This window comes from Solea senegalensis, linkage group LG13 (assembly GCF_019176455.1).
Source record: "Solea senegalensis isolate Sse05_10M linkage group LG13, IFAPA_SoseM_1, whole genome shotgun sequence".
NCBI lineage: Eukaryota > Metazoa > Chordata > Actinopteri > Pleuronectiformes > Soleidae > Solea > Solea senegalensis.
In genome coordinates, this window is record NC_058033.1 from 482,318 (window position 1) to 495,945 (window position 13,628).

At 41.7% G+C, this 13,628-nt stretch overlaps 2 protein-coding genes across 4 annotated transcripts; one reads left to right on the top strand and one right to left on the bottom strand.

Moving 5' to 3' along the window:
* The first annotated feature begins 499 nt into the window (after nt 1-499).
* Nucleotides 500-9,106, top strand: LOC122779504 (zinc finger X-chromosomal protein). Of its 3 annotated transcripts, none has more exons than XM_044041936.1 (8): nt 500-1,088; nt 3,337-3,433; nt 4,749-5,060; nt 6,263-6,412; nt 6,625-6,753; nt 6,847-6,981; nt 7,132-7,275; nt 7,554-9,106. In XM_044041936.1, exons 2-8 carry the CDS (start codon nt 3,367-3,369, stop codon nt 8,852-8,854), a joined length of 2,238 nt encoding a protein of 745 aa, XP_043897871.1. In that variant the 5' UTR covers nt 500-1,088; nt 3,337-3,366; the 3' UTR covers nt 8,855-9,106. The 3 variants fall into 3 exon arrangements, with proteins under 3 accessions (XP_043897871.1, XP_043897874.1, XP_043897872.1); XM_044041937.1 differs by lacking the exon at nt 500-1,088 and adding an exon at nt 1,346-1,647; XM_044041939.1 differs by lacking the exon at nt 6,847-6,981 and having other exon boundaries at nt 596-1,088.
* Nucleotides 9,107-10,742: 1,636 nt separating this feature from the next.
* zgc:153704 (Lipocalin-like) lies at nt 10,743-12,490 on the bottom strand. Its single transcript, XM_044041943.1, has 6 exons — nt 12,301-12,490; nt 11,552-11,691; nt 11,392-11,471; nt 11,166-11,279; nt 10,985-11,086; nt 10,743-10,904 (listed from the first exon to the last, which is right to left on the bottom strand). The coding sequence occupies exons 1-6, from the start codon at nt 12,391-12,393 to the stop codon at nt 10,885-10,887; spliced, it is 549 nt and encodes a 182-aa protein (XP_043897878.1). The 5' UTR covers nt 12,394-12,490; the 3' UTR covers nt 10,743-10,884.
* Between the last annotated feature and the right edge of the window lie 1,138 nt (nt 12,491-13,628).

A 13,628-nucleotide genomic window follows, 5' to 3' on the forward strand; every position in this document is an offset into this window, starting at 1 on the left:
CAAGCTTCCACTTTAAATTATTAGGACGCTCCGGCTGGTTTGTCCATTATGGGCTACTGAGCAAGATGGCAGCAAGGCAAGGCCCTTTGTACATCTAAAAGGCTTTTTGTTAAGCTCTGAAAAACATTTTTATATTAAAGTGATTATATGCATTTTAATAACTTAATAATAACAATAACACATATATAGACGTATATGTTTAGCTTATTTAATTGGTCTATATCAAAGCACTTATTTTGAAATAATAAATATTATAATTTTGATGTCTTTTTCTTAACAAGTTGGACCTTTTTTCTCATTTGACAGGCCCCCTACTGTCCAAACTAGACATTTAGTGGCCCCCAGGTTATTCGCATTTGAGACACCTGGTTTCAAACTGTCTATTTTACTGAGGGAAAAAACCCCAAATAAGCCTAACTACTAATTATCTTCATTTAACTTTCCACCATATGGCATCCAAAGACTTGACTTCCATAAACACCACTGGCTAAAGCAGATTGAAAAGATCAAGGAGAAAGGTTGAGGACGCTATGGTGCGTGAATGGAAAACAGAGGCCGTTTGTTTGAATGTTGGGCGCTCTGTGGAGTTTAGGTCATCGTTTACTCACATTTCATTGATCACTGCTGTGTGTGTGGGGGACTTACGCACGTATTCAGCCCAACATTATCTACTACCAACCTCAGGTCATTAACTGTGTAACTACATGTCTAACACCGCGGTGCTCGTGTTGATATGTCCCGGTGTGAACGGTGCTCTTCAGAACATGGCCTGTTGGTTCCTGCCGGTGTGATTTCCACCGCAGCTCTTCCGCATTTTCCTGCCGCTCTCGGGCTGTGACGTGTTGTGCTGACGGCGGCCTCGGACCTGGAGGAGCGGGGGGCTGTAGCATGACAAGATCTGGCTCCAGACGTCTCTGCTTCGCTTTCATCGGAGCTCCAGAAACAACCCCTAACCCCTCCTTCTCTGCTCCTCTCCGGCCCGCCCAAATAACACAAAATTCCCGACTGAATCCAGCCCGAGTCTGGGGGAACCAGGCGGCCTGGGAAGCCGAGACGCAGACAGAGGCCATCCCTGCAGCGCAAATCTGGTACGCGGGGCACTTTCCTTCCTGGGCGCCCGTCTGCAGAGTTATGTTTGCATTTTGTGCGTGTCCGTGTCTCTTTGTTTCTATGTGCATGCGGGATTAAAATTTATTTTTCTATTCTTACCGAGAGGCCGCAAAGGGATGGGCCTTTTCTTTTCAGGCCCGGGCCTCTGTTGAGGCCGTAATTGGCTATTGGGGCCTGTCCGGTGAGCTAGCCAGCCTTAGTCAAACTAAATTTACTTTATATTCGCCTGTCGCTACATGGTGGTGTCGTTTATTTTATTGTATTACACCCAGAGAGCGATATATCCTTTAACGGGGGTGCAGTTGATATTTTTCCCGCCGAGGAGCGTTTTCACTGAGCGTCAAAATTAGCATTCAAGCTAACAAAATGGCGGACGCTAGTGTGATGAAAATCGGCAGTTGAGAAGGAGTGTGGGTTTAGCCCCTTTCCCGCAGACTTCTCCAGCATAGACCCCACTCAACCTTCGTGTCCAGGTGTATCTTTATACATCAGTGTGAATGATGCAACAACGTTCTCCTCGATGCGTGTTTTGGCTGCGTAAGTAGGATTTTGAGTTGCGTGCAATCGGCGCTAACGCTTCTCCAGTGGTCATTTGTAGACACTGCTGCTAATTATCGCGTCGAGCTCGTACTATGTGTGTTGTATGAATGACATGCGAGTCTACTCCGACCACCCGGGTAGCTTCTAATGTGATCTATGCACTATTTTAGCACATGAATGCACTGTATTTTGGAACCGCATCTTCACACGCCGTTATCATCTTGTATCCACCTGGAGGTGGGGGATGGTACATTCAGTTAAAATTAAATGGCACCCCGGCTGCATCATCCGCACCACTGTTTACATCTCAACCCCCCTTTTATGAGACTTGGTGTTTTTGTCGTACGTGAGCTCTCGCCTTCATATCCACGATGAAAGCAGTGTTTTTTGTAACTGTTGTAGTAATGCCACTACCAGCCTTAATGTCACTTTCTGTGCTTTGCTGCAAGCTGAAGCTAATATTTTATAATAAAAAAGAAGCTATGTTTGTGCTACAAGTAGGTCTGTAACGGTTTAATCACTAAAGGTATTGCTTTTAACTTTGATTGATTAATCAGGTTGTGGTTACAAAAGTTTTAGAAATATATGTTCTCCACATAACAAAGAAATTAACTGAATGTCTCTTTTTGTTTGTGGATATTTGAGAACACTGGGCAGATTTGTTTAATCTTCTGACAGTTTATGCAGCATACAACTCATGATGGATGAATTTAAAGTATTGCTGTATTAAGTTGCAGCGCTAAATACAAATTGATTAGGGCTCTAATATGTATTTTGACCCTATCATCTTTAGGTAAAATACCAAATCAAATAACAACAGGTCCTCACACCACCATGTGATGAAGCTTCCTCATAGATCAACTTATTAAATACAGCAACCTCAGCAAAACAAGATCAGTGGTATACAAAACAGCAGTGTTGTTTCTGGCTTCAAAATGTTTATAAAATAAATCCTAAGAAGATATAACTATAGTTTGTGACCAAAAGTTTGCTGACTAAATGGTTCTCATTTTTAGTAATTGGCTAATTGTTATTTAATTATTCACCAGGTCATTGCTTATTTATGTTTCGTTGTAAATATTTTGTTCTCAGAAATGCTTTCATGTGTAAAGGGACTAAATACTAAATTTTTTCATCCAAGTTAGAGTTTAGATAATTATTGATTATTGTGTCATGTATTTAACATTTAGTTAATGCATTTTATATATGAATTACTGTTAAATGGTTCAAAGATATGCTTCAAATAACATCTTTAGAAGTCAGGGCAGCTGATGGCTGAGTGTAGCAAAACCCACCTCACTCAGCATCTAATATGAAGATTGAAGTGTCTTGTGTTATTAAACTCATAAAATCCTGCTAAATTATTAACTGGAGATAAATTCATTTTTGTTAAGGTAGTGTTGTGCAACAACAGTGCAGTTTCTATTTTCCCTGGTTGAATCTAGAAAAATAAATTAATCTGATTCATGTTTGAAGAATGGTTCACTGATGTCCAGTCTACTATGTAAGCTTTGTGTATGCTTGTATGAATAAAATGTGATGATGCAGACTGATTTAAGATGGCGTCAAGTTGACTACTATTATACTTTATCGATTGCTGACATCGGTTGTGTGATGTTTCATTGTTTAACCACTATTTGCAGTTTTTGTCACCAAAACACCTAAGATTTTATCATTTGCTTTCAGCTGTCCAATGACAAATGCAGTGCGAGGACAATGGATGAGGATGTCACCAGGCTTGCAATACATTCTGAAGAGCCGAAAATAATATTACACGGATCGGGTAATTGGCCATATTTGCATCACTTTTTAAATGAAATGTATGCACTGATTATGTTTTCTAAGTTTTTCTAAGCAATTGTGGTTGGCTTTCCACATGCTGGACTTTTTTCTTTTGATTAGCCAAATAAGTTTGAAAGGACTTGACTTTTGACTTGACAGCAAAACATTGACAATTTTTGACATTGATCAAAATGTATTGTCTTATTGTCCAACCTACTAAATTAAAACACTGTGCCTCTGGCAAATTATGTTGAATAACAGCAGTGCACTAGAAAGTGCTGGTGGCAGTAGGCCCATTTCTCTGGTTTATATCACAACTTTGCCCGTCTTGCTGCATGTTATCTTGTTTATTACACAGCCTAGAAGCGTTGTTTCATTGATCACAAAAATGTTGAAATGCTTCCTCGTCTGTTGGCTTATGCAGGGTTTGAACTGCGCACATGCCAATGTTGGCGACATTTACTCAACCTGTATATGCTCAGTGCATGTCTTCAAAGTAAATTGTTTTTTATTTCCACTGGGGGCTTGTCCTGGATGTGAGGAGGTAGAACAAAAAGACGCGACCAAATAAGAAACGAGAATGATGGTGCTTGGATGTAAAGCTAATGCTGTAGCCAAGTCTTTATATCAGCTCGTAAACTTTCTTAGTGGATAGAAGTTTGACTGACAGTGGTTGAGGAGCTGCGTCTATTCAGTGTGAAGCTGTTGAATCTGATTTGTCTCAAATAAATGCCAGTGAACCTGGAGCGGTATATGCATGCAAAGTAACACTGCCTCTTTCTCTACGCATATATTTGTTTTAATATACAAATAAATATTCCATTGTGGCCAAGATGTCTCTGACAAGTTCCACTGTGATAAAATGACCAGTTTTCTGCACATTAATACATATTACGTCCATATAAGCCCCAAGCAACAGTTAAAAACTGTTACACTGTTAACAGTGTTCTGTTATACAGAGATAATAGACCGCTGAATGTCACTGTTGACCAGTTGCAATCAAGTGTTCAACCAAGCTGTGTAATACTCTTGTTAACTAACGAGGCAAGTGCAGCAAATTATAGTAGCTTTGCTCCCAATTTCTTTTTCCCCCCTAATGTTTTTACTGAAATTGTGACTAATCAAAAAAATAAAGACCAACCACCAAAATAATCATTATTTGCAGCCCTTGGGTTAGTTTTTTTTTTTTTTACTTTGTCTGGAATGAAATTTTGTATGACAAATGCGGAGTCAGTTACAATTAATAGACAACATAAAACACCCACATGCAATAAATTGTCACTGTTGACTGTTAACATGGTTAACGTTTCTTCCAGATGAGGGTGGTGCCGGTGGGCAGGAGTTTGTTGTGGAGCTTCAAGAGACTGTGTTGGTGTCAGAAGGTGACGGGGAAGGCATGGCAGTTCACAGGTTTGCACCCGAGGAGCTCGTCATCCAGGATGCCGTTGAAGATGTGGTTTCTGAGTATGTGCACTGCGATGAAGATGATGTTGCTGTAGAGACATGCGTGATGGCTCTGGATGGTGAGGAGGAAGGTGTTGCAATGGGAGATATCCCTGAAGATGGGCTGGACCCCGAGCAACAGGACGATGACCAAGATGGCTGTGGAGATTATCTAATGATATCCTGTAAGTTTCCTTTGCTCTACTAATGTAGGTGCACCCAATTTTTTCAACACGTCACCTTCACAGCCACAATTTTAATGATTGCCTTTTTGTTGTTTCCCATGTACATTCATTCTTATGTAAATGATTGTAAAGAAGTATAAGGTGTAAGTACATTTAGTGAGTATACTGTCCTTATGAGCTTATATGGAAATCCTGACCTTTTTCAGTGGGTATACGGAGTATACCTGTATATCATGTAGATTACACCACAGCCATAGACCTATTTCTCTTCATTTTGAATTCCCATCTAGTGTCCTTGATCATTGTTGTTCTCATTACTGCTGCACCCATTGGCAGCAGTGTAGAGGAATATCTGGATTAGATATTGGAGAAATCAGAGGCAAAGACTCGCCCTTACTCTGTCTTTGAATGTTTTGGCCAATTACCGCTACATGTAGTGTAGTTTTTGTAGTAGTATCTGAGTGTAAGTCTGGGCAAGTGTGGATAGTGAACACAGGCTTGGCAGGGGAAGATGAAGGTCCAAGGCGTAGACGTACAAAATTGTCTGCATGTGTGATCACACTCGAGCTCTGGTTATGCTGGGTAGGAAGTAGATATTCATCATTCTAGACCGTCCTGACAAGAGTTTTGGTACCTTGATGATTCAGGGATGAATTGTTTTGCAATATGTGGGTATAGAAAATGTCCCAATGCTTTCTAAAATATCTTCTTTAGTCCCTGGGCAGGTTGATGTCAGTCTAAATACACTTCACTAAAGTATTGTTGGTTTATTTGAGATGCACATTAATCACTCTCAGGAAGCAAAATATCAAGTTTGGTTACTACAGGCCATTCTGTTGCATAATTAGGGTAACCATCTTTTTCTTCATGACTGCCATACTTAACATTTTCTTTAGCCAGCTACTTGATCAACGGTCTAAGGGCTCTGACTGTCTTTTAGTGACAAAATATCATCTGAAGTTAGTTCGCACTGCAGTATTGTATTTAGCCACCACGATTGATGCTTTGATAAATGGTTATTGATTACATATCAAACTGTGATTGAGATTCTATTTTCAGTTTTGAGGATATCTAAGAGCCTTCCTCTCTCAGAGTTGAACAACTAGTATTTGTCAATGGTACATTTAAACCCAAAATGCAACTTAAGTGAATAGAGCTGAAATGGTGACAGAACACTAAATTAAGTATGTCTCCCTTGCTAGTGGATGAAGCTGGTAAAATGGTGTCTGAGGATGGAACAGAAGTAACAGTGGAGGGAGCAGTGGAGGACCAGGAAGTGGAGAAGGATGAGGATGGACAAGAGGTGATAAAGGTGTACATCTTCAAGGCTGACTCTGGGGAAGATGACATGGGTATGTAGCACTGAACCTTTGTCAGCTTCAGGTCAATCCAATATTATTTCAGAACAGCGACTGAAAGCAAATGATTAAAACTGTCTGTTATTTTTATCTTGCAAAACAGATCTGTGTAAATTGTACTGCTGCCTAGAAGAACGTTCCTGTTGTGAAGTTTAGTCCAAATGGACATCTTCAACATCATTTGTGGCCGTGTTTTTGTTTTGCAGGAGAATCAGTCGACATCAGTGATGGAGACACTGAGAGTGTGCCGCTAACAGGGTCTTCAGGCCATACCCTCCGTGAGAAGATGGTTTACATGTCTGTCGGGGATTCTCATCACAATCATGGAAACCACGGTGAGTTGTCGATGTCCAGCCAGTGGGGGATGAGTGTCATGAAACTGAACGTCACCAGTTGTTTGGTTTTGTACATGTTGGGCTCATCTACAGGTGGGTCCAGGGTGACTGATGAGGTATATATGGAAGTGGTGGTAGAAGGTGAAGAGCCAGTAACTCACGACCGCTCGTTTGACAGCGTGTCTCTAAGCAAGGACTTCATGCCTGTGGCCTGGGCAGCTGCTTATGGTCAGCACCCCCTGTCTATTAAATTGCTTTTGAAAACCACACTGGAAGCCTGTGCATCCACCACTTCTCTTTGAGTGTCTTGGCTCTAAGCTTCACAGGTGCAGGTGGTGTTAATGATTTTGTTTTTAAATGGCGTTGTCACTCTTCCAGGCGCAGAGGATAGTGAAAGTTGTGAAACCCGCAACGGTGCAGCCAGTGCACTGTTGCACATCGATGAATCGGAGGGTGTCGAAGAAATCAATAGACAACGCAACAAGAGCAGGAGACGTTCAGAGCCTCGACAAGTCCAGACGGGTAAGGGCAACACCTACCGTTCAGAACTTTCTTCCTCAGGCCGAAATGTTTCATGTTGATGGTGAATGCTAATTCTATATCTCAGTTTCTCTATGCAATAGCAGAACGTAGGAAAGCTACAAGTGTCTTAATAAGTTTTATATTAAAGTTGATATTGACGATTAAATACAGAGTACATGTTGGTATTTGTCTTTTGCGGATGAAACACCAAAATAATCAAAGAGCTTATGACAAAGTTTTGTTTTTTTTTTCTCTCTCCTTGTGTTTATTCTCTCCAGCAATCATCATTGGTCCATACGGTCAACCTTTGACCGTCTACCCCTGCATGCTTTGTGGTAAAAAGTTCAAGTCACGAGGTTTCCTGAAACGCCACACAAAGAATCATCACCAGGATGTTCTGACCCGGAAAAAGTACCAATGCACAGACTGCGAATTCACCACAAACAAGAAAGCCAGCCTTCACAATCACATGGAGGTGCATGCCCTGAGCAGCAAGGCTGCTTTTGAGTGTGAAATGTGTGGCAAAGAGTTCCACCAGCAGGCGGCACTGTTCTCCCACAGACTGCAGCACCACCACCGAGAGCCCAAGAGCCAGCCACCTCCAGCGCCCACTAAGATGCATAAATGCAAGTTCTGTGACTATGAAACTGCTGAGCAGGGCCTACTCAATCGACACTTGTTGGCTGTTCACAGTAAAAGTTTCCCCCACATCTGTGTGGAATGTGGAAAAGGCTTTCGACACCCATCGGAGTTGAAGAAACACATGCGCACGCATACGGGCGAGAAGCCGTACTCCTGCCTGTACTGTGATTACAAGTCGGCCGATTCGTCTAATCTCAAGACGCACATCAAGACTAAGCATAGCAAAGAAATGCCGTACAAATGTGAGCGCTGTTTCCAGACCTTTGCAGAAGAGGAGGAATTGATGCAGCATGGACTAACGCATGAAGAGAATAAGACCCACCATTGTGCCCACTGTGATCACAAAAGTTCCAACTCCAGTGACCTGAAGCGCCACATCATATCTGTTCACACCAAGGACTATCCACATAAATGTGCGGTTTGTGGTAAAGGCTTCCACCGACCTTCTGAACTGAAGAAGCACTCAGTAGCGCACCGCACCAAGAAACTCCACCAGTGCCGGCACTGCAACTTTAAAATTGCAGACCCTTTTGTTCTCAGTCGCCATATCTTGTCGGTCCACACAAAGGAGCAACAGTCCTCTCCGGAAAAGAGCGAGGGTAAGAGGACAGAGGCGCACAGTCCTCCTGTGGCGCCTAAAAAGTCTACACCTAGCAGTTCCAGTGGCTCTGGCACTCCTGCTAGAGTGAGTGCAGCTAGCCTAGCCAGCAGTGTGACTGTAGTTATTGGCAAAGGACAAAAGGAAAGAAGAATTTACCAGTGCCAGTACTGTGACTACAGCACTGGAGATGCTTCGGGTTTCAAGCGACATGTCATTTCCATCCACACAAAAGACTATCCACACCGCTGTGAGATCTGCTCAAAGGGTTTCCGAAGACCATCGGAGAAGAACCAGCACATAATGCGCCACCACAAGGATGTAGTGCAGGCAGAGTGACTCTAAACCGAGCCAAATACTGTGCCACAACAAAGAACTATGTTGAAGCAACATCACATCCCAATCAGTGCACCCTCAGCACAACACTCACACTCAAATCGTGCAGTGTGTGTGTGTGTGTGTGTGTGTTTGTGCTGCTTTTAGTCCGCTCCGTTGTTTTGCTCCATTTTGATCCTCAGCCTAACATTGGTTCAGACTTGTATAACTATGTACGTAACATTAATGCTGACAGTGGTAAAACAGACGCCCCCCCTCCCCTCCCTGTAGACTTGCACTTTTAACTGCATGTCCCTTGCTGGTGACAGTGTGCATGGCAGATTGTGCAGATGTCCATTTGTAGATACACATTTTGATTTTTGCAGGCAGCAGTCAGTCCTCAGTCACAATGATCCTAATTATTTGTCTCAAAACAGAAGTGTAGTTTGCAAAATGTTTGCGTCTTTTTGTTAAAATGTACTGAACACAGCAGTAAGGATTAGCAACCTGTCCCCAGTAGCACTTGCCATCTCGGTAAAGACCAATTATAAATGCAGTAATCAACTCATGTATGGTAATGTGTGCGAGTGTGTGTGTGTGTGTGTGTGAGAGAGAGAGAGAGAGAGAGAGACTGACAAAACAGCATTTGTTGTGCTTCCTGGTGCTCCAACCTCACCAATCTGTAACACAATGTTTTGTTTTTGTTGTGAATACAAAAACACAAGGCCAGCAGTGTAAAGCACCCAGAGAAAAAAAGAAAAGAAATGGCCATTTTTAGTTTTATCAACGGGGGTCTGCGATCACTGAACCGACTCATACATACAATACAGACTCATCGTACATCCACTTATGCACCTGTAATGCGATATGATCACTACGCAATCACTGGACGGTCACATTCTTGTCTGATATTTCAGTTTCAAGCCAGGAGTTGTACTGCAAGTTATAGATGAAGTACCGACTGTAATGATGGAAAAATGTTCATTCTCAACATTTCTGGTTGTTCCCAATATTGGACTGAGTTGAGTTCACATCAGTGTTGCTGGCCTTACCAGGAATCACGCAGTATATCTGGTGCCCGTGTTATTAACAACTATAATCTCAACTGTTTCTTTCGCCAATGCAGATGAACGTTTGCCAGTAGAAAAAAGAAAACCATGTATCTTTAGGTGCAACTTCAGAAGACAGGTGCTGTTGTCCACTTGTACTATGGCTTTTTACATTTTTGTTATCACCTGTGATCATTTCTGTTTTTATATTTATTTCATTTACAAGTTGTTGTATAGTTAAGTGTAACTAGACTTCTATGGGACGTAAATTATTGTTTTGTATACAAATCTGTACAAAACGTGTAGATGTAAACACTTGATAAAACCGAACTCTGAACTGTGTTGTTATGGATGTACTTCAATGTATTTGTTAAAAAAAGGTAATAAAAGTAAAGTATTTTAGCTCTTTGCTTTTTACATGCGTTTCCCTCTGCTCAAAAATGTTTTGTTCTCTTTGTTTGTTTTTTTCATTTCACCAGTTTTGAGTCTCAATGTTAGAAATAAGCAGCGCTTACATCGATGTTTACTTTAGGACAGAGGTTTTTATCGTTTCCCGAGTGGAATAGTGTGTGAAACCAAAGACTGTGTGAATGAACCATAATCATAGCTTTAAGACCACAAACCCCTTAAAATCAGGGGCATTCTCCAAAGATGTTCATGTGTTAAGTTAAATACAACAGTGTTCACTGACATTTCTATGTAAGGTAGAGACTCATTTACAACCATTTCTGTCACATTTAATAATTTCCAAGAGATATTTGGTTCGTTAATTAAAACTTAATTTTATGCATGTTATTAAAAACTATAAACGTACATTTTGACCGTGGGAATGACTGATATAAAGGCAAAGTGTCACTGGAACATGGCTTCACATCATGTTTACTCGTATTGCAAGCTTAAAATGGCGTTTTACAGAGCAGTGTTCATCAACCAAAATAATTGTTTAATATTCCCAACAGAGTTGAATGTCTTCAGGTGTCGTGGCTGATGTCCGACGGCAGAAACCTACGCAGCTGGACACTCCGCTAAGAAGAAGAAGAAAAGAAGTTAGTGTGTTAACCAGCAGTTATTTTGCATGTTTCCTCCCCACTCTCACAAACCCTACCGTTCTTTGGCAGAATAGCAATATTTTCCAACAGGACGCCAGTGTCCAAGGAAAACTGCTTGAACTTCTCCAGGAGGTCAGCGCTGAGGTCCACTCCTCGTCCTGTGAAAACCACACAGAATACACAGTAGGTGTATTCACTCTGATTAAATTGTTCTTTATTGATCAGGGAGACTTTTACCATATAGTTTGTTGACAACGGTGGTATCGCCCCCCTCCGTCTTGATGGTGTGAGCCAGAGCGTACTCGTCGTACTTCACCTCAACCACGCGCATGTCATTCTCACTTCCCCGGTCTGTCAGAGGGGGGGGAGAATATTAATTGTGGATTATATCATCGAAAAATGATGTAATTCAATGACTTGTGGATGACTACGAGAATCCACACAGACGGAAGGTTGCACTCACTCTCATTCTTGTATGTGAACCTTCCTGGAAGAGCGGTCGCCTTCGCCTTGCTGTTCATTCTCCAGCAAGAGCCACCAGAGCTGCAAAGGCATCATTCCAACAAATTAGCAGAGTCATCAATCACACCCCTTCCTCTCTCTCTCCACACTGTAGCACTAACGTGAGGCTGGCGTATGAAATGTCCAGGTCTCCATCGGCATTTGCGGTGAACATGGCCGTACCCATCTTCATGCTGCCTTTGCGGTGGACAAACCATTGGGCATTAGTGGCAAATCCAATCAGGTACCACTTCCCTGCCATCTGTGCATAAACAGGCACAGCATGAAAACCTTCATTTTAAAGACCCTGTTGCTTTTAGGATTATTTTAAGATTGAATTGATGTCTTTCAAACCCCCCAAATGATATTTTTTAACAGAATTTTAAATTCCATTTACTCCACTTTACTGGTTGTTTTCAAATACAACAGATAGAAACCTGATTTAGCTAAACTTACCTTTTAAGATTAGATTAGATTAGATTAGACTAGATTAGAAAGCCAGTCTATACACCAATTCACAGCATAAAATAAATACAATAAATGCATGTACCTACATACGTCAGTGTCAACAGAAGTATGTTGGCAGTGGTTTGTTTGCTAATAACAGTAATAACAGTGTAGTAATAAAGAGATAATTACTACATGTTATATTAAAAAGTGAAAGTCATACAACAGCATGGTAATGATAAATACACACGTTACGTCTTACTTATTTTAGTTTATTTGATTCTCGTCATTAAAGCACTTGACCTATCACACATCCTGACACAGGCTGCACCAGCTGCAGCTTTGAGAAAAGAATAAATGAATTTCATACAGACGCACACGTTAAAGCTACACCTGAGTTTTGAACCCCCAGATCGTGTCTTACCCCCTGAGCGTTGAAGTCTGCCTGTGGCATGACTTCAGCAGTGACTGCCATGGAGCAGAGCACTGCTCCCAGCACTGTCAGCAGCAGAGTCATCGTCCCCGGAGAACACAGTCGACTGCAGGAGTGATGACAGAGGAGAGAGAGGAAGAACAACTGGAGCCTTGTGACTGAGCCTCTGCCTGTCAGCCCTTTATATTGTGGAGCATGGAATTACCTGCTCCCTCCCAGCCACACACACACACACACACAGCACACACAGACACACACAGACACACACACAGACACACACACAGACACACACACACACACACACACACACACACACACACATGCTTGCACTCAGTTGACTTCCTTTCATTTGGACACATTAACCCTAACCCTGGACCTAACCACCAAAATCAAGCCTTAGCCCTAAACTTAATCAGTTCCTCAGAAATAAGGTTCTGCCTCATTAGGACCAGGTGTGGTTTCCATGACAACCACTGGTCCAACACACACATCCTTAACCCAATTTGAACCGTAATCATACAAAAACCGAAGCTTAACCCTCCAAAAAGTCCTCCCAGAATGTCCTCACAAAGATAGAGATGAATTACAACGTGTCCTCACACACACACACACACACACTGGAGCTGGGATGGGTTCAAACATGTGAAGCTTCAGACACACACACACACACACACACTGTTCCACAGCCACGGGCAGAACTAAATCAACCCTGTGAAAAGGTGAATGCATCACATTAACGGCACATAAAAACACGGAGTAACAACTGCAGTAAACAAAGCTGCGTCTGCCTTCCAGTGCTTTCTGTGGCAGAGAATCGAGTTCATCTGTCAGCAATTGCCATAGCGACGCACTAAACAAACACAAATACAGTCACAGGCTGTATTCCCAATCATGCGGCGCTTGTCAGGACGGATGGATTTAAAACACACAATATAGGAATAAGAGAATTATTTGAATTACCGATGAGATGAAAACTAGTCTTTTATTATTAACTGTTTGCAAAACAAAAAAGCAAAAGTGATGTTTTCAAAGTCAGAAACCGGAGTTTATCTGGTCTAGTATCTTCTCTGGAGGTTTTGATCTCATCACTTTTTTATTTTCACTTTCATCAGCAGATAAGTATATATATATATATATATATATACATATAGTATATTTGAATGCTTTTGAACTTACAAATGAAACCATTAAAGTAAAAAGGTCAAAGACAATGATGAATGCGTTGAAACCAGAGCTGAGCAAGTATAAACACATGCCAGTGTACAAAGATGAGGTATCTTGGTCCACTGACATGTGTCAACAACCTCATTTTTTACATA

What these genes read in the sequence shown, in the direction of transcription:
- LOC122779504 (XM_044041936.1), top strand. Translation starts at nt 3,367, where the DNA reads ATGGATGAGGATGTCACCAGGCTTGCAATACATTCTGAAGAGCCGAAA. An exon ending in AGATTATCTAATGATATCCT is followed by an intron (nt 5,061 to 6,262) that starts GTAAGTTTCCTT and finishes CTCCCTTGCTAG; the next exon opens with TGGATGAAGCTGGTAAAATG. An exon ending in CTCTGGGGAAGATGACATGG is followed by an intron (nt 6,413 to 6,624) that starts GTATGTAGCACT and finishes TTTGTTTTGCAG; the next exon opens with GAGAATCAGTCGACATCAGT.
- zgc:153704 (XM_044041943.1), bottom strand. Translation starts at nt 12,393, where the DNA reads ATGACTCTGCTGCTGACAGTGCTGGGAGCAGTGCTCTGCTCCATGGCA. An exon ending in CAGACTTCAACGCTCAGGGG is followed by an intron (nt 11,692 to 12,300) that starts GTAAGACACGAT and finishes GTTTATGCACAG; the next exon opens with ATGGCAGGGAAGTGGTACCT. An exon ending in ATTTCATACGCCAGCCTCAC is followed by an intron (nt 11,472 to 11,551) that starts GTTAGTGCTACA and finishes ATGCCTTTGCAG; the next exon opens with CTCTGGTGGCTCTTGCTGGA.